At 38.0% G+C, this 24,597-nt stretch overlaps 1 protein-coding gene across 9 annotated transcripts in view; it reads left to right on the top strand.

Moving 5' to 3' along the window:
- The first annotated feature begins 73 nt into the window (after positions 1–73).
- GYPA (glycophorin A (MNS blood group)) overlaps positions 74–24,597 on the top strand; it is a 46,920-nt gene continuing 22,396 nt past the window's right edge. Inside the window, exons 1-4 of one of the 9 annotated variants that reach the window (XM_033215368.1) lie at positions 74–348; positions 18,349–18,472; positions 23,510–23,608; positions 24,332–24,427. In XM_033215368.1, the coding sequence (XP_033071259.1) occupies positions 18,463–18,472; positions 23,510–23,608; positions 24,332–24,427 (205 nt within the window). In that variant the 5' untranslated portion in view covers positions 74–348; positions 18,349–18,462. Of the gene's footprint in view, positions 349–2,742; positions 2,832–7,999; positions 8,137–13,019; positions 13,147–18,348; positions 18,473–23,509; positions 23,609–24,331; positions 24,428–24,597 lie in introns of those variants that run through there. The other 8 variants (XM_033215364.1, XM_033215369.1, XM_033215365.1 and 5 more) reach the window with 8 other exon arrangements.

Raw genomic sequence — 24,597 nt, 5'->3', positions numbered from 1 at the left:
TGGCTCCTGTCTACCACCTTGCCATGCCCACTTAACTTATGCAAAGTTAATATCACAAGTAGAAGCCTGTTCCTGGCAGTGAAAATTTTACTTGCCACTTTCATAGCCCCAAGATATCCATGTATCTTTATTAACAGGTGCTTAACAACTTGCATCATTTAAAATGCCTCCCCTGCCTATCAGCTGATGATGGCTGCAGGAAGGTGGGCCTGGAAGATAACAGCTAGCAGGCTAAGGCCAGACACTGACACTTACAGTTGTCTTTGGTAATTTTTTTGCACTAACTTTAGGAGCCAGCTCATGATCTCAGGATGTATGGAAAAATAATCTTTGTATTACTATTGTCAGGTAAGTGACTTTATTTCATCTTGGTTCTGTTATATTGGGTGTAAGATCATAGAATAAAATATAAACTACCCTATTTTAGTTCTATCTTATTTAAATGAATAAATGAGTAGTACTTCCTATTCCAGTCTGGTGGATGGATTTTACTGGAACTCAGCTACCAATGTGGGGAAAATGACACAAGGGAGCCCAGTATTTATGGCTGAATCCAGTTTTCTAGTATGAGAAGTTTACTTCAATTCTAAGTCTAGCTAGATTTAAAATAATTTTATCAAATGCTATGAGAAATACCTCTGTATGAATAAATGTATTGCTTTGTTTGAGTTATAAGGAGATTCATTTCCAAACTAAAGAGTTATTAATGAAGGTGTTGGTAGCTATATGGCTTTTAGTTTTCAAAAGATATAATTTCCTACTTTTGCCCAATGGCAAGAAGCCAAAAGCATGAACACTGAAACCATGGGGAGTTGTTCGCTTCTCTGTGGGTCCATTACTAAAGTGTCACATAGAAAGAAAAAAAAAACAAAAACAATCCTTACTGGCTTAGGTGTCGCGTGAGTTTTGGGAGAAATCTAAATCCATTAAAATAAAGAAATATCATAGTGTTATTATTAAATTGTATTAATTCAATAATTTGAATTTAACTTAATTTAAATTTAATTATTAATTTAGTGTATTAAATTAACATGATTTTGGCCTCTTTCTGAGAATATTATAGTTAAACCTCCTCTCAAGTGCAGTGTTTATGTGTTAGCAATACTAGTGCCCACCCAGCACACAGAGGTCAGGCAGTTGCTTGAAACATTCTGAGTCTATTAGACATTGTTGTAACCCAAGTTAGAGCAAGCATCAAGGATCTACTGAGCACTCTGTAGCATACAGGGTAGAGAGATGGGCATTTTCTCAGATACCCTAGGGGAGGATAAAATAGTATAATAGTTAAGAGCACAGGCATGAGGATCAGACAGAACTGGGTTCAAATCTAGTTTTACTTCTCAAGGCTGGGGAACATTAAGGCAAATTATATGCCCTCATTTTTATGTGTCCTCATCTGTAAAATGCAGGCAATGCTGGTACTTGCCTCATAATAATAAAGACTAAACAAAGTATTTAATGGAATACACTTACTGATGCCTGAAACAAAGTAAAATGTTAAGCTTACTGTGCATTTTCTATGATTAGAATTAACTATCATGATAAATAAGTATTAATAATATAAGTGTTATTAAAATAAGTAGTAGCTACCGATAATTATAGACTAGGGAACAAACCTACGTATGTGATTGGTGATTTTTGAAAAGTCAGGGAGAAAAGAAAATCACAGAAAAAAAAAACAAAAACAGAAAACAAACATCATTACTCTAATTTTTTAATCAGAAAAGTATGAAAATATTTAGTTTGAAGAAAAGAAAGCAAGTGAAAGGGATGTAGTATAATATTTGTATATATATTCATGTATTTATAGTGCTATTACACTAGCACTATAAAAGAGATGTATTCTTTGTGTTGCTCCATGGGGCAAACCATACTGGGTGTAACTCAAACAAAATTGAACACTGCATACTCTACTGGGGGTGTGCCTAGCATTTGGGAAAACTCTGTGTGACTTACAAGTGCCCCAAATTTGGAAAGGGTTCCTGGCAAAGAAATGATCTTTTTTTTTAATTTCTACAACTACACAAGCAGATAGTGAATTAAAGCCTTAAATGACACTTGATAAAGAGGTCATTGGGGCAAGATGACCCTGAAGGCTACAATGGTCTCCAGTACCCAAGCTGTTATCATCTTCATAGCGTCAGAAACCCTCCAAGGAAACTCTCTTGATGTGGCTACTTTATAGTATAGCAGAAAGGTGTAAGAGCAAGCTTTTCCCCCATACTCATTAGCTGAAGAGAAAACATGATGAAGTCTTTTTCTTTTTCTTTTCTTTTCTTTTTTTTTTTTTTTTTGGCTATGAAAAAAAGATGATTGCCTTGCTTTCTCTAGGAATCTTAAGAATAAAGCTGATATTTCTAATTCTCAACTTACCAGAGATCTTCTTCCAAATGGAGAATCCATTTTTTCTAATATGACTTGATTCCCAGTCCCTGAATTCCTGCACTCATTTGATGATTCAGTCATTATGTGTCAGATTGTGAACCAGGCACTGAGCCCACAGCAGGAAGACAAATGGGCTCCGCTGGAGGATACTTGGAGGGTGGGCACAGTGGATGGTGAGAGGGAACACAGACAATAAACAGAACAACAACTATCTTATTAAAATAAGATAAAAACAGTCAAAAATAATACAAAGCATATAAAACCAGGTAAAATGATAAACATGAATGGCAAAAACTGCTTAAGAAAAGGGTAGCAGGGAATTATTTTCTGAGTAGATGATATTTATGCTAAATGTAGAACAAGGAGACGGAGTTAATCCTGAAAATTCTGGGAAAAGAGGACGGATGGCAGAGGGAAGAGCAAGAGCAAAAATTCTGAGACAGGAGGTAAGTTAGTGTTTTCAAGGAAAAGCTGGAGCTTTTATCTGAAAATCAGATTCTGAAGCTAAGAACCAATTTGAAAATACAGTACTATATCACTTCAACTAGGAAATTATGGCATAAACCAGGAGTCTCCAAAAGTTTTGGTTTTACTTAAAAATTCATACAAAATTTGCATTCTAGGTCATAATATACTAATTTAATGAGAGGAAACAAAGGGACTGGTATGATATCATCATGCCTACTTTATTCATCCGTGTATCCCCAGAATCTAGCACAGTTCCCGATTAGTACTTATAGTAGCATATTGGTTGAGTAAGCAAGGAAGGAAGTGAAGGGAGGGAGAAGGAGAGATAAGCAGAGAGGGAGAGGAAGGAAGAAAGAAAAGAAGGAAAAAAAGAAGGAAGGAAAGAAGAGAGGAGGGAGAGAGAGAAGGAGGCAAGAAGGGAGAAGAGAGAAGGGGAGGGAAGAGAGAGAAGGAAGGGGAGGAGGAAAGCAAAGATGTTTTCCTCTGGTTAGACACAGTGAGTGCTCCGCATAGACAGCTCATTTTTACCCTGTGCATCTGATTCATACCCCTGAAGGTACATCAGTCTGAAAAGCACATGTTAAGTGAAGAAACAAGGCGTCTCTTTTTTTTTTTTTTTTTTTCAGGGATCCAAGAAGAGAGCCTTGCTAGCTGTCTATTTAATTGGTACAGGAAAGAGTTACAGGAACTGTATGCCAGGGAATACATGACTATAAATTCTTTAAAAGAAAAACCTGTGTCTTCGCTTATGTGTCCCACACGTTGTCAGCCACATAGTAGGCAGTCAATATCAACTACTCAAAATGACAAATGACAGATGACCAGAATTTTGTGGCAGACTAGCTTGACCATGAAAAATCATTTAACACTTGTGGGCCTCAGTTTTCTTATGCCTATTTTATAAAGCACCGAGTATATGGTATCTGCAATCACTTTTCATCTGTAAACCTCAACGAATCCCCAAAATGCAGCCTGAGATGAGCTGGACTAGTTGCCAAACCTATAAATATCTTTTGCATGGTGTGAAATAGGGTTTTTAGAAAGAAAGGGACACCCACTGTGAACTCCTTTGCAGACAAGGTCTGAATAGAGGAGAAAGTACGGATGGTATCTCAAACTTACTTTGTAGTTATTTTAAATGAGGAAATTTAGCTTAACATTCTTGTGATAAATTTCTTTTCACCTTGATTTCTAGAAGATTATTCAAAACAGCTGTGAGCCTATTTGAGAAGTATATTTTTGAGAAATTTCCCCCACGTTATCTTTATAGGTTATATTTTGACACCAACTGCAAATGTAATCTCTTTTGCCCAAAAAAACCCCAACCCTACTTATATGGTGCTGACAAAATCAGGCTGGACCTACCTTTTTACATCATAGATTTCCAGCCATTATTATCATATCCACATCTTTAGTAAGTACCTATCTATGTAGTTTTCTGTGATAAATGAGCTAGACTAAAACTAAGCAAAAATGTTGAAAAAAAAATTCCGGGTTTATCTCTGGGTGTTGGGATTGTAAGGTATTTTTTTTTCTCATTTTAAATACTTTCTAAATTTTCTGCAAAGAGAACCATACAATATAATCAGGACAAGTCTTAATATGTTTTAAAAAGTAAACTAAACAAACGCAATCTCTGCTTTCTAAGAAGTCTTTAATTTTTGTACGTTGGTCATAGACTATGACCTATACAATTTATTTGGGATATTTATTAAAAATTTCTGTCTAACCCAAATTATTATATGTAAGCACTGGAAAAATGATGTCATCTTTGTTTGTAGTGTACAAAGTTCTATAAAAGGCTATTTAATCAACTTTGGTATTTCCATCCCTGGATTTATATACAGCAGGTTGGGTTCCGTACATAGGCAGGTTCTGAATAATAATAACCAACACTGATATAGCACTTACTTTGTGCCATGCACTGTTCTAAGTAATGTACATACACTTAATTTTTAAAACTGTAGTAAAATACACATAATATAAATTTACCATTTGAACCATTTTGAAGTGTACAGTTGGTAGCATTTAATGCATTCAAAATGATGCACACCCATCACCATTATCTAGTTCCAGAACATTTTCATCACTCCAAAAGGAAACCTCTTACCCCTTAGCAGCCACTTCCAATTCCTCCAGCCCTTAGAAACCACTAATTTGTTTTCTACCTCTACAGATTTACCAATTTTAGATATTTCATATAAATGGAATCATATAATAGGTAACCTTTTGTGTATGGCTTCTTTCACTTAAAATAATGTGTTAAAAGTTCATCCATATTGTAGTGTGTATCAATATTTCATTCCTTTTATAATGAATATTATTCCATTGTGTTGGTATATCACATTTTGTTTATCCATCCATCATTTGATTAAAATTTGGATTGGTATATCACATTTTGCTTATCCATCCATCATTTGATTAAAATTTGGGTTATTTCCACCTTTTGGCTATTGTGAATAGTGCTGCTGTAAATATTCCTGTACTAGTTTTGTTTGAAAGCATTTTTAATACTCAAAGATGTATAGGGGTAGAATTGCTGGGTCACAGTAATTTTATGTTTAACTTATTAGAAACTGCTAAACTCTTTTCCACAGGAGCTGCACCTTTTCACCTTTTCACCAGGGCGTATGAGGTGCCAGTTTCTCCACAATCTTGCAGAAATTGTACTTTTTCATCTTTTTAATTATGGCCATTTCAGAGGGTATAAAAAGGTTTTTCACTGTGGTTTGTTGCATTTTCCTAATAACTAGTGATGCTGAGAATCTTCTCATGTAGCTGTTGGTAATTTACATTTTGCATATCTTTGGAGAAATGTTGGTTCTAGTCCTTCACCCATTTTAAAATTTATTTTTGTCTTTTTGTTGCTAAGTTGTAAGTTTCTTTTGTGTTCTGGATATAGAGTTTTATCAGATATACTATTTGTAAACATTTTCCTTCATTCTGTGGATTTTTGTTTTTACTTTTGATAGTGTCCTTTGATGCACAAATGTTTTTCATTTTCAAGTCCAATTTATTTTTTTCTTTTGATGCTTACGCTTTTGATATCATATCTAAAAATAATTGCCAAATTTAAAGTCATAAAAATTTCTCCCTATGTGTTCTTCTAAGAGTTTTGTAGTTCTTCTCTTATGTTTAGATCTTTGGTTTATTATCGGTTAATTTTTCTATATGATGTATGATAAGAGTCCACCTTTGTTATTTTGCAGTTGTCCCAGCACTATTTGTTGAAGAGACTATCCTTTTCCCATTGAAGGGTCTTGACACCCTTCTTGAAAGTTAATTGGCCATGGATATATGAGTTTATTTCTGGAGTCTCAATTCTATCCTAAGAATATGTCTGTTCTTGGAGCAAAATCACACAGTTTTTATTGCTGTTGCTTGGTTATAAGTTTTGAATTCATGAAGTGTGATTCACCGAACTTTGTTCTTCTTCAAGATTGTTTTGACTATTAAGATCCCTAACAATTTCATAGAATTTTTAGGATTAGGTTTTCCATTCTTGCAAAAAACAAATTATGTGCATTTTAACTTAATCTGTTCAACAACTCTATAAGGTAGAGACTAGCCCATTGTATAATGGTGGAACAAAAATATAGAGATTAAGTCAATTTTGCAAGGTCTCAGGCAGTTGCTAGAGGAATTAGAGTCTAGGCAATTTCACTGCAGAATATGTGCACTTAGAGAAAACGTTATGTTGCCTCTACCATACCTAGTGATGTTCCAGGATTGACTCCGTTACTCTTACAATATTGTCACTCAGTGTTCTGCTTGTGCTTTTACCAAGCTGAAGACCTTAATGAAGGTTGATGGTCTGTCTTCCTCATGTGGTGCAGCTAAGGAACTGTCTTCCTCATGTGGTGCAGCTAAGGAACTGTTTGGCTGTCATGTTAGCCTTTTGCTCCTTTTTATACAGGCTATGGAAAATGTTTTTAAATTCTGGAGGCCTCCTTTTGATGTTATCATTTATTTCCCAGTCATAATTATATTTTTAGAAACCAAAATAGAAGGAAATAAATAAAAAACATAAAACATGAATAGTACAGCTATTTGAGGGAACTGAGAATGTAGATTATGACACTGAAATTGCATTTTGCTAGGAAAAAGACCACAAAAGTTCTCCCCTTGCTACCTTTCCTGAACTATTCTGTTAGATTCAGACCTCAAAAACATTTTTTCAGGAAATACAGAAATGTTCTTTCAAAATGAATGTATGGGAATGTGGGAATGTGGGAATGCCTAATAAAATCTGTCCTCATTGGTTCGTTAGCAAAACATCATATAAATCAATAGCTTGTGATTGCAGGAAGATATATTTCAGATCCTTTCTGTGTTTGTTTTTTGCTTTCTTGATGTACCACAATTGGAGAAAACTTAAAATTTCTCAGTGGTATTGTATTTTTGCCAATTTGTTATTTTGCTTTATATTTCTCGTTGCTATGTTATTGGGCCATAATGGTCCATAATTACTTAAGAACCATTGTGAAATACGTTGCTTAATGACACAAGTAAATCTTTTTCATTGTTTGTAATGTTTTAGCTCTTAATTCTACTTTGCCTAAGATTAATGCTGTTATTCCTATTGAGTTTTATATGTATTTATTTATTTATTTTGAAGATGGAGTCTCATTCTGTTGCCCAGGCTGGAGTGCAGTGGCACGATCTCGGCTCATTGCAACCTCCGCCTCCCAGGCTCAAGCAATTCTCCTGCCTCAGCCTCCCGAGTAGCTGGGATTACAGGTGCACAACGCCATGCCTGGTTACTTTTTTGTATTTTAGTAGAGACAGGGTTTCACCGTGTTGCCCAGGCTGGTTCCCAACTCCTGAGCTCAGGCAATCCACCTGCCTCGGCCTCCCAAAGTGTTGGGATTACAGGCGTGAGCCATTGCACCAGTCCTAACCTATCTCTTTTGACTCAATCTAAAAGTCTTTGTCTTTTAATACAAAACTATAATCCACATGCATTCACAACCGACATTTAGTATCTTATTTCTGTTATCTTATTTCATATTTTATTATATGATTCCTTGTTTCTGCTCTTTTGATATATATACTATGTTTTATTTGCCCTTATCTTCTTATGTGTTTCTAAAGGTATATAGTCTACTTGTAATTGTCCCATTAGCTAACTTTGTGTTTTTGAAAGCATTCTCTTTCAGAATTTCCATTTTAGTGGCGCAGCACACATAGAAAGTCTAAGTGCTTTCTGGAGCTAGATAAGCTGGATAAAGGTGCGCATGAGCCACTGGTCAATGGCTTGTGCAGGCCGTGAGTGCATTTCAGGTATGTCATAGGCTATTGATTGCCTCAGTCCTTCTGGCAGCCAGGTATTCAGATAGGGTATAACCTGGTTCATCAGGCTCAAAACATACTCAAGTATTATTGAGACATAGTCAATGTGCACTACCACTCACAGCACACACATTTGTCTGAAATAAAATTCCACAAAATAATACCTTCCCTTATTATGTGTGATATACTTTGATATATTCTCTTCTATTTTATACAACTTAATGTTTTTTTAGAGACAAGATTTTTCTCTGTGGCCTAAGCTGGACTGCGGCGGCACAGTCATAGCTTACTTCAGACTTGAACTGCTGGATTCAAGTGATTCTCCAGCTTCTGCCTCTCTGGTAGCTGAGACTTCAGGTGCGCACAACCACACCTGACTAACTTTTTTGTTATTTAATTTGTAAATACGGAGTCTTGTTATGTTGCCCAGGCTGGTCTCGAGCTCCTGGCCTCAAGTGATCCTCCTGCCTTGGCCTCCCAAAGCACTGGGATTACAGGCATGAGCCACCACACCCAAACTACAACATAAATTTTTAGTGCCAGTGACAACCCACTGGACTGATTTCATAGCCCATTAGTAGAGGAATGCACCATCTTGACTGCATGTTGGAATTGTCTCAGAGAATCTATGTAGCACTGATGACTGGGTTTCACATCCAGAGATTCTAATTATGCTAATACATGGGCCAAGCAAACTATAGCCTGTGAATGGCCGACCCCCTAGTTTTGTACACCTTACAAGTTAAGAATGATTTTTACTTTTTTAAGTGCTTAAAAAAATCAAAATAGGCTGGTCGTGGTGGCTCAAGCCTGGAATCCCATCACTTTGGGAGGCCGAGGCAGGTGGATCACGAGGTCAGGAGATCGAGACCATCCTGGCTAACACAGTGAAACCCCATCTCTACTAAAAATACAAAAAATTAGCTGGGCATGGTGGCAGGCACCTGTAGTCCCAGCTACTTGGGAGACTGAGGCAGGAGAATGGCGTGAACCCGGGAGGCAGAGCTTGCAGTGAGCAGAGGTCGCGCCACTGCACTCCAGCCTGGGCAACAGTGCAAGACTCTGTCTCAAAAAAATACAAAAGAAAAAATTCAAAATAATAATAATAATAATATGGGAATATTTTATGAAATTCAAATTCTACTGTCCACAAATCCTTATTGGAACACAGTCATACTCATGTATTCATGCTTTGGTTTACATATTGTCTGTGGCTGCTTTTGCACAGTGACAGAGCTGAATATTTATAATAGATGGTCCACAAAGCCTAAAGCAGTTATGGCCCACAAATCCTAAAGTAGTTACTCTCTCTCGCATTACACAGGAAGTTTACTAACACTTGTGCTAAGGGATCCCCACAGACATTTTGAAAAACTTAAGTTTTAGACTAAAGATTTCCAATATAAATTCCTGTGGAGCTTTCTGAAGCTGCCAGGTGGAGATGGGCACAGGATGTGAGGCTCCAGGCCAAACACTCAGGCTGGCTTCCATCAAGCAGTTCAACTCTGTCTGTTTCACACACTGATGAGCTTATCCTTGGAAAGTGATTAAAGTAAAATTAAATGCGATGTGAGGGAGGAAGTGAGGGGGACTGTGGCTCTAAAACATAACCCTAAGAAACACCAACATTTAAGATGGCAAATGATGTTATTTCTAAAGTCATTCAGGCTAATATCCCATACTGTAGCTGTTCACATTATAGATAAAGGTGACACTAGAAACATAGAAAATGTAAGAATGGACCTCAAAACTCAGGAAAGTGAAGTTTACATGTATTAATCATATTACCAACTGGAGCAGTTGTTCTCACTGCTGGCCGCACATCAGAATCCAATGCGCGGATACCACAGATGATTCTACCATGCAGTCAAGGATGAGAATGAACTAGTTTCATTTCTGCAGTTTTTTATTATTCAACCAGTGAAAGGAAGTACCAGTGGTGTGAGAACTTTTGGATAAGGTTTTTGTTTTTAATTAAAATTATTTTCATCCCGCCCAACTTCCTTAAGCCCAAAGTTAATGTATGTGAAGGTCAGCTACAGAAATACCAATATCTTAGGCTAAAGTGGACACAGGTAAAGTATGTGAAACCCCCTTTTGTTCTGAGGATTCTTTAGTAGGCAGGAGTGACCAGATTGGAATATGCTTGGCTGGAAAAATTAAGATTCAAGTTAACAAACTGTTAATAACCAGAACCATCTGCTCTTCCGTAATGCGGATTTGCCACTGCAGGTCACCCTACAATGCTATGTTAGAGGTACAACACTCCTACCCTCAGGCTATGAACAAGGTGAATTATTATTTTTATAGATCTTCATTTAGCCCTGATTTGTTGAAGTGAAGGCTTGCTTGAGAGTTAGTTGCATCATAATTTGGTGATAATTTAATCTCTCAATGACACTTATTTGATTCTCTCATTCTCTTTCTGCTACCTAGATCACAGTAGACCTTGGCAGACAGTTCTGTAGTTACACAGGTCTGAATTCAAAATCCAGGTCTGCCACTTAGTGGCTGTGTGAACTTGGGCAAGTTAGGCAATGTTTCTGATGTTTTTTTGTTCCTCCTCCACAAAGAATAATTAATATATAACAATAGGGTCTCAGCTAGTTGTTTTAAAAATGGTTAGAGAGATGTGTGGAATGAAGTAATGTACAGTAAGTGTTAACTACAAATATTTTTATCTTAGACATACAGATTTCCATGACTCATGAATGGTGAAGCATTTTAGAAGACATCTATTCCAGGCCGGGCTTGGCAGTGAGCACCTATAGTCCCAGTTGCTCAAGAGAATGAGGCAGGAGAATTGCTTGAGCCTAGGAGTTTGAGGCTAGTATGGGCAATATGGTGAGACCCTATCTCAAGAAAAATGCAAAACTTTTTTAAAAGTTTAAAAAGAGAAACATCTGTTCCAGTACTCTTATCTTAGAGGCCAGAAAACTGAGGCTCAGATAATTTCAAAGACTTGTACAGATCCCCCAACCATTTGGTGGCAAAGCCAGGAATAGAACTCTGCTCTCATTTCCCAGTGGGACAGTGGACAGAAATTCATCTTGCTTTCCATCTGTCCAGGCTGAAGAATGTGCACTGGCCGGGATGACAGAGTGACTGATTTTTTTCTCCACCTCTGCTGTCTCAGCAATGGTTTGGTACAGTGTGGATGACCAGAAGCTGGATAGTACAGAGCCAGGCTAAAAAGTTCAGGCTTCCTGAAGGGAAGCTGCAGCCTCCTAGGCCACAACACCTTTGAGACAGAATAGATAAAGTACCCTTCTCTACCAAGTTAGGAAAGCAAGAAGTGTGACCAATTAGCTGCATGGAGACTGCCAAAGCACGCCAGTCTGAAGATGAGCAGACACTGGGTCATTCCATTTCGCACCAAGCACACTAACTGTACCAGTTAATAGGCCATGCTTTTCTCCAGAGCCATTGGCTGAAGAGTTCAAACAAAAAGTATTGAGAATAGACTATCCAAAACGGTAGGCTCAGATGCTGTCACACAAAGCACTTTATCCTTAAGTTCAATTTTTCTAAATTGCAGTTGGCTGCTTTGGCTTAATAAAAACCTTCCAAAAAAGGAAAATGAATGGCCACAGACAGTATGGGTGTCTAACTATATTATCACAGCTTGACCAAGATTGAACTTGTCAATCCTTTGGTTCAAGAGCAAAACAAAATTGTTCCCTTAAAATATTGCTTCGTGGGAACCGTCTTCTTCAAACATCTTTTAGCACAGGCAAGATTCCCATTCATACATTCATTCTGTCCAAGACAGTGAGATCTGGCAGAAAAGGCATTGAGTTGGAAGTCAATGGATATGAGTTTTTGTCCCAGTTTTACCACAAATTAGCTGAGCATAACTTCTACAGATGCATTTATCAAGCAGTTTTCATGGTCATTGCAATGGCAAAAAACTGTAGCATTTAGAAAATTTAGTTTTCAGACTTGTAAACTATTTAAGGCATTGCATATGAAGGGTGTGTCCTTGTAAGAGTTTGCTTATGCAAGATAAGGATTCTTTCAGCTGCAAGTCAGGAGGGAACCAAAACTCAAACCAGCAGCTGCATGAACTGACTTTATCACATCTTGACAAGAGCTCAGCCACTGGAAGTTTTGGCATACAGAAAAACTCAAGGGTACTTGTACAATATCACATTTTTATTTTTATTGTGTCTAATAGCATTCCATGTTAGAAATGTCATTTATTTGGAAAAGCTGAGTGTTTTGATGGATAAAGCATAAAGCAGAGAGCTAGGAAGCTGGCTATTTCCAGTTGTATTCCTAACATGTCTTGGGCCCCCACGTCATCCCACCTCCTTGGTACAATGGGAGCAGTGACAGAAGTCCATGCTCTCTCCCCCAACACATGGGGATAAAATACAAGAGAGGTGAAATGTTCTGTAACATATCCAATGTTATACAAGTATAAGCTGTGAGATGATCCAAACACAAATTTTGCGTATTTCATTTTCTAGAAAGTATATCAATTCATTCCACCTTTCTCCAACCTAAATTATACAATTCAATTCAGGTCACACAGACTTACTTTGTACTAAGTACCATAGCAAATGGCATTTCAGTGCCTGAAAACTGAAAAACATTTGAAGTAGGAGTTTGAGGCCTTGCTAATATGACAAAACACACTATTATATTTTATTTTGCACTAATTTGCCACTTAAACATTAAACTCTTATCAATCTGAGAGATCTGCGAACACTTGCCTGCTAGGTGCCCTAAGCCTCCACATCAATGCACATTATACTCCCTTTTCTCCATATGTTAGCCCATGCTATTTATTTATCCCTCCTCCTCTGCATCTTCACCTAAAACTCTGCCCATCCTTCAGGGTTCATCCGGTGATTCATTTGCAAGTAGGCATGGAGTTAGGTCTTGACAGTATGTTTTTCAGAGGCCCATGCAGCTAAGAAAATGTGCAGTACTGGCACAAGGTCTGTCCATTCCTGGGTAGCCAGATGCTGGATACATCTTTCCTAATACCACAAGGTAAATATGCTTCACTTGGAGAGAGAGCTGAAATTTTTCAGGTATAGACTGGATGTGTTCCTGCCAGAAGATGTGAAGGGATTAAGAAATTGACTCTCATCCCAGTATTGCTAGAGCAAAACACAGTTTCTCTCAGTGGCTACAGTATAAGGACAGTGAGGGCTAACAGATATAATCTAAGTAATATAATAAATTAGTGTGGAAAAAATCATCAAAATGAAGACTACATGGTTTTTTATTAAAATTCTAGCTTTTAGGATATCCAGGGAGCTCAGGAATTTAGTTGTCCTTTGTTGTATGTACAATGTGCCCCAATGCTTGCTGACGAATGTAATAAAACATTAGAGAAATCTCACCAGATCTCAACCAGGCAGTGAGATCTGGAAGGTGAGAATAATATTGGGGGTCAGCAGAATTAAGTCTCAGTTCTGTCTCTTACCAGATATGCTAATCTGAGCTAGTCATTTAATTTTTGTGAGACCAAATGTCTTATCTGTAAAGTCGGCAAGTTGGATTAGATGTTCTACAAGTGGTTTTCTAGCTTAAATGTACCTGAACTCAACAGGACAATACTTAAACTGGCCTTTAATCTAGGAATGACACAAGTAGATTTTTGAAAGCTAATTTAGCTATAGAAAGCTGAGAGCTCCAAAGGCAAAGAGATAAAAATAACTGGAGAGCCATGTCTGAATCCAGTCCCTAAGCTGTTTTGGCAAACTAAAGTTTGCTGTTCAATGGTTACGAGTTTGCTTAAACGCTTTCTACCCAATTTACTGAACTAAATATGCTATAGTAAAAAGTCCTATTCAAACACCATCTTCTTGCAGATATTTTGCAGGTTTTCAGAATTTAATATGTCCACAGATGCCTATTAGCTGGTTAGGGTCTTAGGAATCTAGGAGAGCCAAGTAGTTGTGCGAGCTGTTGCTATCAAGTGTAGTTTTGAACATTCTTGGTGACGTTAAGGGATCATATTGTGGAAATTTGGTTTCCTTACCTTGAATTTTGAATGAAGCTTTAGCATTTGAGGATGTTTCTTTTGTTTCTCCTTCCAGGTAAGTGATTTTTTTTTTTTCAACCAGATGCTGGTTTATTTAATTTGAAGCTATTGATGAAATTCTTTAAAATGCCCCCATGTGATTCTACTCTGGAATAACTAACAAATTATTTAAAAGTTAATACTAGAAAATATGAAAACTCATTTTTATGGGAATTATTGCTCTTTCAAGATGACACTGTTTTGTAAACGATAGACTTCCAATAACATGCCTCTGTGCCTTCCTCTTACCACTAAGCAAGCATGGGTATTAATTTCTATTGAAAGGCTTATGTTATCTTTTTTCCAGAAATGGAAGAAAAATGAACTATTAAAAAGGTCATTTTATAGGTCAGCTACCATTATTAGATTGTTGAGAAAATGATATTAAAAAAACAATTTTTATCAAATTATCTTTAGGGCATTTATATGTTTATTTTCTTACTGTGTTGATTTAAGTGACTATGAGAAGTTATATCAGAGCAACTGATTCTGGAGAATTAAAGCAAGTATTCTAAGAACATAAGTGGCAACTTTCAGTCTCAAATCAATTTGGCCACCAATCAGTTTTTGTAAGGGTACAAATAGGACATACCATGCTCAGATGGGACGTGGATAAAGTGCATACAATTTTACATTGAGGAAAGTGTGTCAATGTGTTACCTTCAATGTTAGAAATTCCCAAGTTCTGACAGTAGTTCAGAGCCTTGTTAAAAGCCAGAGTGGAGGCATATAGATCCAGCTGGAAAGAGAGGCATTATGGTCTAACTTAGGACAAATTTTAAAGCCAGTGTTAGGGTCTGAGTCCAGCTTTGTAAACTTGAGTACAGTATTTGATCTCTGGGGTTTCAGCCTTGACTTCAGAACAAAATTTCCACCAAGTGCTCTTTTCTTTTACCGTGAGGAGTGGCTGTTGAAGAAGAAAGAAGTTTACCTATTTGCTAGAGTGTTAAAATTGTTTTCATTAAGCTCAAAACTTATGTAAATAAGCTCTCTCTCCCTAAGCATGTTTTCATTTTTATAAAAAAGTTACATATACTTTGCTTATCAATTTAAAATACTTTTCACCTTCTCTGACTTCATTTAAAATTAAAATAATTAAAGTGCCAATTTTAAGAGATGTTAGCTCCCATTGTTGGTTCTTTGCTGTATTCTTTTTATAACCTGCTATAATTTTCTGCCCCCTTTAAAGCCTCAGGCTACAGGCCTTCTCCACCAAAGGAATGTTAAGAAGTGATAAGGGCGTTCTGTGAGCAGGAGTGGCTTGTTTGCAAAGGGATTGCTTATCTTGGCCACTCTTGAACACAAGATGGGACCCTCTACTGCAAAGCTCCGGCATGTTTTTTTCCCCCAAGTCATCCTCCATACTACTGACAGTGATTTTCCCTAAGTAAAAAACTGCTTCAAACCCTTCATTGTCTTTCCACTGCCTTAAAGATAAAGTCCAAATTCTAGAGAGTGACTCACAACATTTGGTGCCTCACCACCTCTTCAGCCTCTCATTTGCTGTTCACTCATTTCTCTATTCATCTCCTTCTCATACCTTGTGCTGCAGCCACATAGATAACCTGCAGTTTTTCTAACTTGCAATGATGTCTCAAATTCCAAGGCTTTGCTGGTACCACACAGCATGCCTGGTAAAATCCTAGACTTCTTTCAAGATAAATTCAAAAACACCTCCATGAGGTCTTTCTACCTCTCCAAGTAGAATTGACCACTGTCTCCTTTGTGCCCCCACTTCCACCACCATCCTAAAATACTTATTATACTTAGATTAATAATTGTCACTTTTACTGTACTGGAATTTCCCTGAAAGGAAAAGCCATGAAGTACTAATCATTATATTCTTAGTACATAGTCCACAGCACATACCCCTCACCCCCCAAAAAACCTTTTGTAAATAATTGAATAAATTAATAAACACCCAAGGCCCCCAGTAAACATCAAGGCCTAAGGAATGCATATCTGGATTCTAAACAATCATAAGGTTTTACAACACCATGTTAAGCACCAGGGACTTCAGAGAGCTTTTAGTCTAAATCTTATTAGACAGGCCAACAAAGACCTCCCAAAGGAAGTGGCATTGAACTGAGACTTGACAAGCCAGTACTTAGGCAAGATAGGGAAGGAAATATTTCAGATGAAGGGAGGACCTGGCACAAGGTTTAGGACATGGAAAAGGTTATGGTGCATTCATAGAGTGAAGAGATATGCAGAATGGCTGGAGCCCCAAGAGGGAAGGGAAGGGTGAAGCTATAAAGATGGCAGGCAAGCAGGACTGGACCATGCAGAGTCTTGTAGGTGTTAACAAAGAAAATTGCAGCACCCTCCCATAGACTGAACATACCTCTCTACCTGAACCCCTGGAATTCTGACTCAGGCAGTTCCTAACATCCTGCTGAACAGTTGAGAAACTTGTACTCATAGTCAAAACTACTAGATGGCATTTACAGACTAAGTTTTGTGTAATTTTTTTTTACTTTTTTTTCTTCTTTTAGCAAAAGTATGCTTGCTATTGAAATGTTGAAAATATTTTGTTGATCTTAAAATGATGCTTATTTTTCCAGATGCTTGCATTCATTCTGCATGTGCTGTTTTGTCATTTGGTTTGTTTAATTTATTATGTTCACATTCAGATGCAATCTGAAAACTCATTGTGTTAGTTTGTTTTCACACTGCTATAAAGAAATAACTGAGACTGGGTAATTTATAAAGAAAAGAGGTTTAATTGCCTCATGGTTCTGCAGGCTATACAAGCAGCATAGTGCTTCTGCTTCTGGGGAGGCCTCAGGAAACAATCATGGCAAAAGGGAAAGTAGTCATGTCTTACATGGTTGGAACAAGAGCAAGAGAAAGAGTGGGGAGAGAGAGAGTTGGAGCAAGGGCAAGAACAAGAGAGAGTGGGGAGGTGCCACACACTTTTAAACAACCAGATCTCATGAGAAATCACTATCTCCATGACAGCATCAAAGGGGATGGTGTTAAGCAATGAGAAACCAGCCCCATGATCCAATTACCTACCTCCAACATTGGGGATTACATTTCCACATGAGATTTGGATGATGACACAGATCCAAACCATATCACTCACCTAATTCTTTCTCTGTAAGAATTGGACCAAGCATTTATAACAATTAACATTTCATTTAACATCTTTTATGAACAAAGCACAATTCTCGTGCTGAGAAGATTCAAAATAATGGGATATTGAAGTATTAAGAACAAGTTTTATGTTTCAGAAGAGCCCATTCGGTATCCACAGGGATAAGAAATGTGCACCCTAAATGTAAGTGGATTACACCGAACTGAAAAGGGTAAAAAAGGAGTGGAGGATTAAAGGGAGAAGTGTGGAGAGGACGAAAGTTAGAAATGGAAGTGTCGAGTACACCTGAGTGAAGGATGAGAGCCCTAGCTGCCTTTTCCAGTTGTATTCCCGTGCAGCTGAGCCAAAGGCTGATCTCAAGTTTATTGTTACATGTCCATTTAAGGCTTCTGGCCATTAACACTTTTGATTTATTTGGCTTGTTATTTTATTAGCTATTTTCATAACAGTTTCATAGCTAAACCTATTTTACTCAGATTGTATGCCTTTTCAAAAATACAATAGATGGTCCATATTCCATTATCTAGGAATAAGCTGAAGCTCATATCTAACATTTATTAAGAGAGATGGATTATTTTTGTTCATTAATTATCTTTGTAAATAATTTTTACATACTTTCATTGACTCATAAAGATGTTTCTTTCTATAATTTTAATCTTAATATTTGTTGAACTTCAAAATCCCTATCACCAAGTTATTGTTTAAAAGCATTGTTTTTTATGTTATCTTAAAAGCCATTATGCCTGAGTGCTGAACAACTTAGAAACATTCAGTAATTGTTTTGCATGCTATTTAGTGAATTCATATGGCAATCAGTTTATACACACATGATGGAATCAGGGGGCAGGCCAAGTTAAAGAGCAAGGCCAGGAAAGGACTTAAAAGAGAGGAGAAAACATAGACAGTTTGGGAACAATAGATCATGTCTTCTCCATGATTTGGGGGTAAATTGATTACCTATCAGTTTAACTGATAAACAGAGGCAGGTTTTAGAAGTCTTCCCTCCGGTAGACTAATGAGAGGTGTCAAAGAAAATGTTTTCTGTTGTTTGTGGGTTCTCCAGGAAACTTTGAGCATTCAGCTGAGAGGCCAAGTTGGCTGCCCCTGAGAAGAAGGCCTTCCACCTCTACTCCATTGCACTTGGGTGCCATTCCCCTCATTTGAATGTCTCAAAGAGATGAGCAAAGGTACATCTACAAAGTTCAGGGTCCTGACATTTATCATGATGATTTGTAACTCTGAGAAGAGTGAAAAATACATGAATGCACAGAATAGCAGATTGAAATATAAACCACAGAACACTCATACAATAGAATACTATGCAGTCATTAAAAATCTTCTCATAGAAGAATATTTGATAGGATAGGGGTATCTGTGGCATATTAAGTAGAAAGTCATACTTGTAAACATTATATACATGTTCATGTATATTTAAACACGATGATCCCAGATTTAGATATAACAACTAAAAGTTCAGATGGCTATATATCAAAATGTGTCAAATGTTCAACCTTGCATAGGCTGACTGTAGATGAATTTTATATTATTCTTTGTGTTTTCTTGTAGTTCCCAAATTTTCTTTATTGAATCTATATTACTTTAGCAATTTAAAGAATCTAATTTATAAAATGTTATAAAATAACTTATAAATTTGAAATGTATTGCATTTAAGAATAAAAAGTGTTTAATTACAAAAATAATTCACAATTTATCTAATGATATTTTAAAAGGATGTATGTGAGTCTACATTCTGATTTCTTGTTTGTGTGCATGTTTTTATATTAGAGAGCAGCAGTGACCTAGAATTCATTCCATTGCCTGGTTATCTGACTCTTTGGTCAGTATCTTAGGCTGGAGCCAGCATTGCCTATAATTCCATCACAACTCTGAGCATCCACGAAAGAAGGAAAAAAAAAGCGTGGGAAGGGAAACTTAGAATTGACTCAACCTCTATTGAACTATAAGAACATTAAATGCAATGTGTTTTATTATCAATTTTTACTGAAGAAGTAAGATTGTCCCTAGCAGATGGAGACAATGAGGCATGGGATAGAACTTTTGTTCTATATAATTATTACGTGCTTCCACCTTTCTTAGCATAGACAGTTTTCCAAATGCAGCTTCAAGTTACCCCTTTATAAGCATCATAACAATAATACCCAACGTATATGTAATTCTCTTTATGTGCAGCTACTATACTAACACATACATACACATACACATCACATACAAAGACACCACATATGCACACTTGCCACATACGCACACATACACATCACATACACACACATACCACATACACACACACCACATATGCACACATACAACATACACACACATACACATCACATACACACACATACCACATATGCACACATACTATATACACATCACATACACACACACCACATACACATCACATACACACACACCACATATGCACACATACACATCACATACACACACAACATATATGCACAAATACCACATACACACGTACACATCACATACACACACAACATATACGCACAAATACCACATACACACACGTACACATCACATACACACGCATACCACATATACACAAATACCACATACGCATACACACACACCACACACACACACATACCATATACGCACACATACACATCACATACACATACCACATACGCACATATACCACATATGCACACATATCACATACACACAGACCAAATACACACACATACCACATACGCACACATACACATCACATACACACACACCACATATGCACACATACCACATACGCACACATACCACACACGCACATGTACACATCACATACGCACACATAACATCACACACGCACACGTACCACATATGCACACATACCACAAATGCACACATACACACACACCACACACACACCACATACACACACATAAACATCACATACACATCACATACACACCACATACAAATACCAAATACACACACATACACATCACATACGCACACACCACACACACACACACCACATACGCACACATACACATCACATATGCACACATACCACATACGCACACATACACATCACATACACACACACCACAAACACACATACCACAAACGCACACGTACACATCACATACACACCACAAACACACATACCACATACGCACACATACACATCACATACACACGTATACCACATATGCACACATACCACATATGCACACATATACACCCACATACCAAATACGCACACATACCACATACGCACACATACACATCACATACACACACACCACATATGCACACATACCACATACGCACATGTACACATCACATACGCACACATACACATCACACATGCATACATACCACATACGCACACATACCACATACGCACATGTACACATCACATACATACACACCACAAACACACATACCACAAACGCACACGTACACATCACATACACACCACAAACACACATACCACATACGCACACATACACATCACATACACACGTATACCACATATGCACACATACCACATACGCACACATATACACCCACATACCAAATACGCACACATACCACATACGCACACATACACTTCACATACACACATACCACATATGCACACAAACACATCACATACACACCATACACACACACACCACATAAGCACACATACACATCACATACACACACATACCAAATACGCACATGTACACATCACATATGCACACATACACATCACACACTCACACATACCACATACGCACACATACACATCACATACACACACACCACATACACACATACACATCACATACGCACACACCACACACACACACACCACATACGCACACATACACATCACATATGCACACATACCACATACGCACACATACACATCACATACACACACACCACAAACACACATACCACAAACGCACACGTACACATCACATACACACCACAAACACACATACCACATACGCACACATACACATCACATACACACGTATACCACATATGCACACATACCACATATGCACACATATACACCCACATACCAAATACGCACACATACCACATATGCACACATACACATCACATACACACACACCACATATGCACACATACCACATACGCACATGTACACATCACATACGCACACATACACATCACACATGCATACATACCACATACGCACACATACCACATACGCACATGTACACATCACATACATACACACCACAACACACATACCACAAACGCACACGTACACATCACATACACACCACAAACACACATACCACATACGCACACATACACATCACATACACACGTATACCACATATGCACACATACCACATACGCACACATATACACCCACATACCAAATACGCACACATACCACATACGCACACATACACTTCACATACACACATACCACATATGCACACAAACACATCACATACACACCATACACACACACACCACATAAGCACACATACACATCACATACACACACATACCAAATACGCACATGTACACATCACATATGCACACATACACATCACACACTCACACATACCACATACGCACACATACACATCACATACACACACACCACATACACACACACACATCACATACACATACACCACACAGGCACACATACCACATACGCACACATACACATCAGATACACACACACCACACACACACACATAACTGCATACGCACACATACTCATTACATACACACACACCACATACGCACACATACCACTTACACACACATACACATCACATACACACACATACCACATACGCACACATACCACATATGCACACATACCCATCACATACACCACATACGCACACATACACATCACATACACACACATACCACATATGCACACATGCCACATACGCACACATACACATCACATACACACACACCACATATGCACAAATACCACATACACATACATACACATCACATACGCACACATACACATCACAGATGCACACATACCACATACGCACACATACACATCACATACACACACATACACACCACATACGCACACATACACATCACATACGTACACACCACACACACACATACACATCACATACACACACATACCACATATGCACACATGCCACATACACATCACATACACACACACCACATACGCACAAATACCACATACACATGCACATCACATACGCACACATACACATCACAGATGCACACATACCACATATGCACACATACACATCACATACGCACACATACACATCACATACGCACACATACCACATACGCACACATACACATCACATATGCACACACCACAGACGCACACATACACATACCACATATGCACACATACCAGATACGCACACATACACATCACACACACACACATGCCACATACACACAAATACCACATACACACCCACCACATATGCACACATACCACATACGCACACATACACATCACATACACACACACCACATATGCACACATACCACATACGCACACATGCACATCACATATGCACACATACACATCACATACACACACACCACATATGCACACATACCACATATGCACATATGCACATCACATATGCACACATACGCATCACATACACACACATACCACACACGCACACATACCACATATGCACACATACCACATACGCACACATACCACATATACACACATACCACATATACACACATACACATCACATACACACATACCACATATGCACACATACCACATACGCCCACCACGTACGCACACATACCACATATGCACACATGCACATCACATACACACACACCACATATGCACACATACCACATACACATACCACATACACACACATATTTAAACTAATTTCGTTCTCACAATGACATTTCAAGGCAGGAATTATTGTACAGAGGAGAAAACCAAGGTACACTTTATCTGTAAACCTCTGCTATGCAGAAATTCAGGAGGAGCTTCCGGACCCTTAATTTTAAAATAAGACCAATAATACAGTACTTACCACATAGCAATTCTCTAAAGATTATATAAGATGTATACAAAAGCGCTTAGCTCAGGCACTGGAGGGATGTGAGAGAAATCTGTCCTTCGCGGTATGCTTTATGGTCCGCTCAGTCACCTCATTCTTAATCCCTTTCTCAACTTCTATTTTATACAGAAATTGTGAGCATATCAGCATCAAGTACCCCTGTTCCGGAAATGCACACTTCCACCTCTTCTTTGGTCCCAGAGAGTTATGTCTCGTCACAGCCAAATGGTTTGTTTTTATTTTTTATTTTTAAATGGTGGCTCCACAGTCATTTTTGTGATGAAACCCTATTTTAGGGGACCTGTCACTGCAGGGAAACTGACAAACACTGAGAAATGTGAGCTAAATAGACACAGCCTACTAAGTAGACACAATTCCTACTATGGAGGAATTCTTGCCTCTGAAATATCTTACAGAAATAATACTGTGAGTTAAAGAAATTAAAACAAGGTGGCAAAGCACAGAAATGATGCGTGTGACCATGACATAGTGGACCAGGTAAAGGGGACCTAATAGTGCAGTGTCACGGAGGGTCTGTGGGCAAACTGAGTTCAGCTCAGATCTGGGCTCAGCTCTATCCCAGCTGCTGACCCACGGTGAGTTGCCCTGCAGGGTTTCTATCCCATTAATTTTAAAATGGGGCCAATAACACAGTACTTATCTCACAGCGTTTCTCTAAAGGCTAAATAAGAAGATGTATCTAAAAGTGCTTAGATCAGAGCCTCACACATTCTCAGTAGCTGATAAACAATAAGCAAAGCTGGGTGCTGGGATAAGAGTAATCTGGTGGCAGTCTCTCTTGTTAGTTTTCAGGGGAGAAGAAATTCTGGAGCTGCTGGCAGGGATGTGGGAGAATTTGTCTTTCAGGGATGTGGGAGAATTTGTCTTTCATGACACGCTTTGTGTCCACGCCGCATTCTTGATCGCTTTCTCAACTTATCTCGTATGCAGATAAGCACAAATGGGACATACATCCAACCTCTCCTAGTGCTCATGAAGTTTCGGAATTTTCTGGTAGAAACCATTACCCTCCAGAAGAGGAAAACAGTATGTTCTTAGTTTTAAATAGTTGCTCTGGAGTCATTGTTGTGATTGAACTATATTTACACGAACTGTAACTCATGAAAGTTCTCAAACTTTTGTGACAGAAACCCATCTGTTTTATCCCAAAGCCCATATAGCACCCACAACTATTAACTGTGACCAAGAAAGAGAAG

This window comes from Trachypithecus francoisi, unplaced genomic scaffold (assembly GCF_009764315.1).
Source record: "Trachypithecus francoisi isolate TF-2019V2 unplaced genomic scaffold, Tfra_2.0 Lachesis_group1, whole genome shotgun sequence".
NCBI classification, from domain to species: Eukaryota; Metazoa; Chordata; class Mammalia; order Primates; family Cercopithecidae; genus Trachypithecus; species Trachypithecus francoisi.
This window is presented reverse-complemented; position numbering and strand designations above follow the sequence as displayed.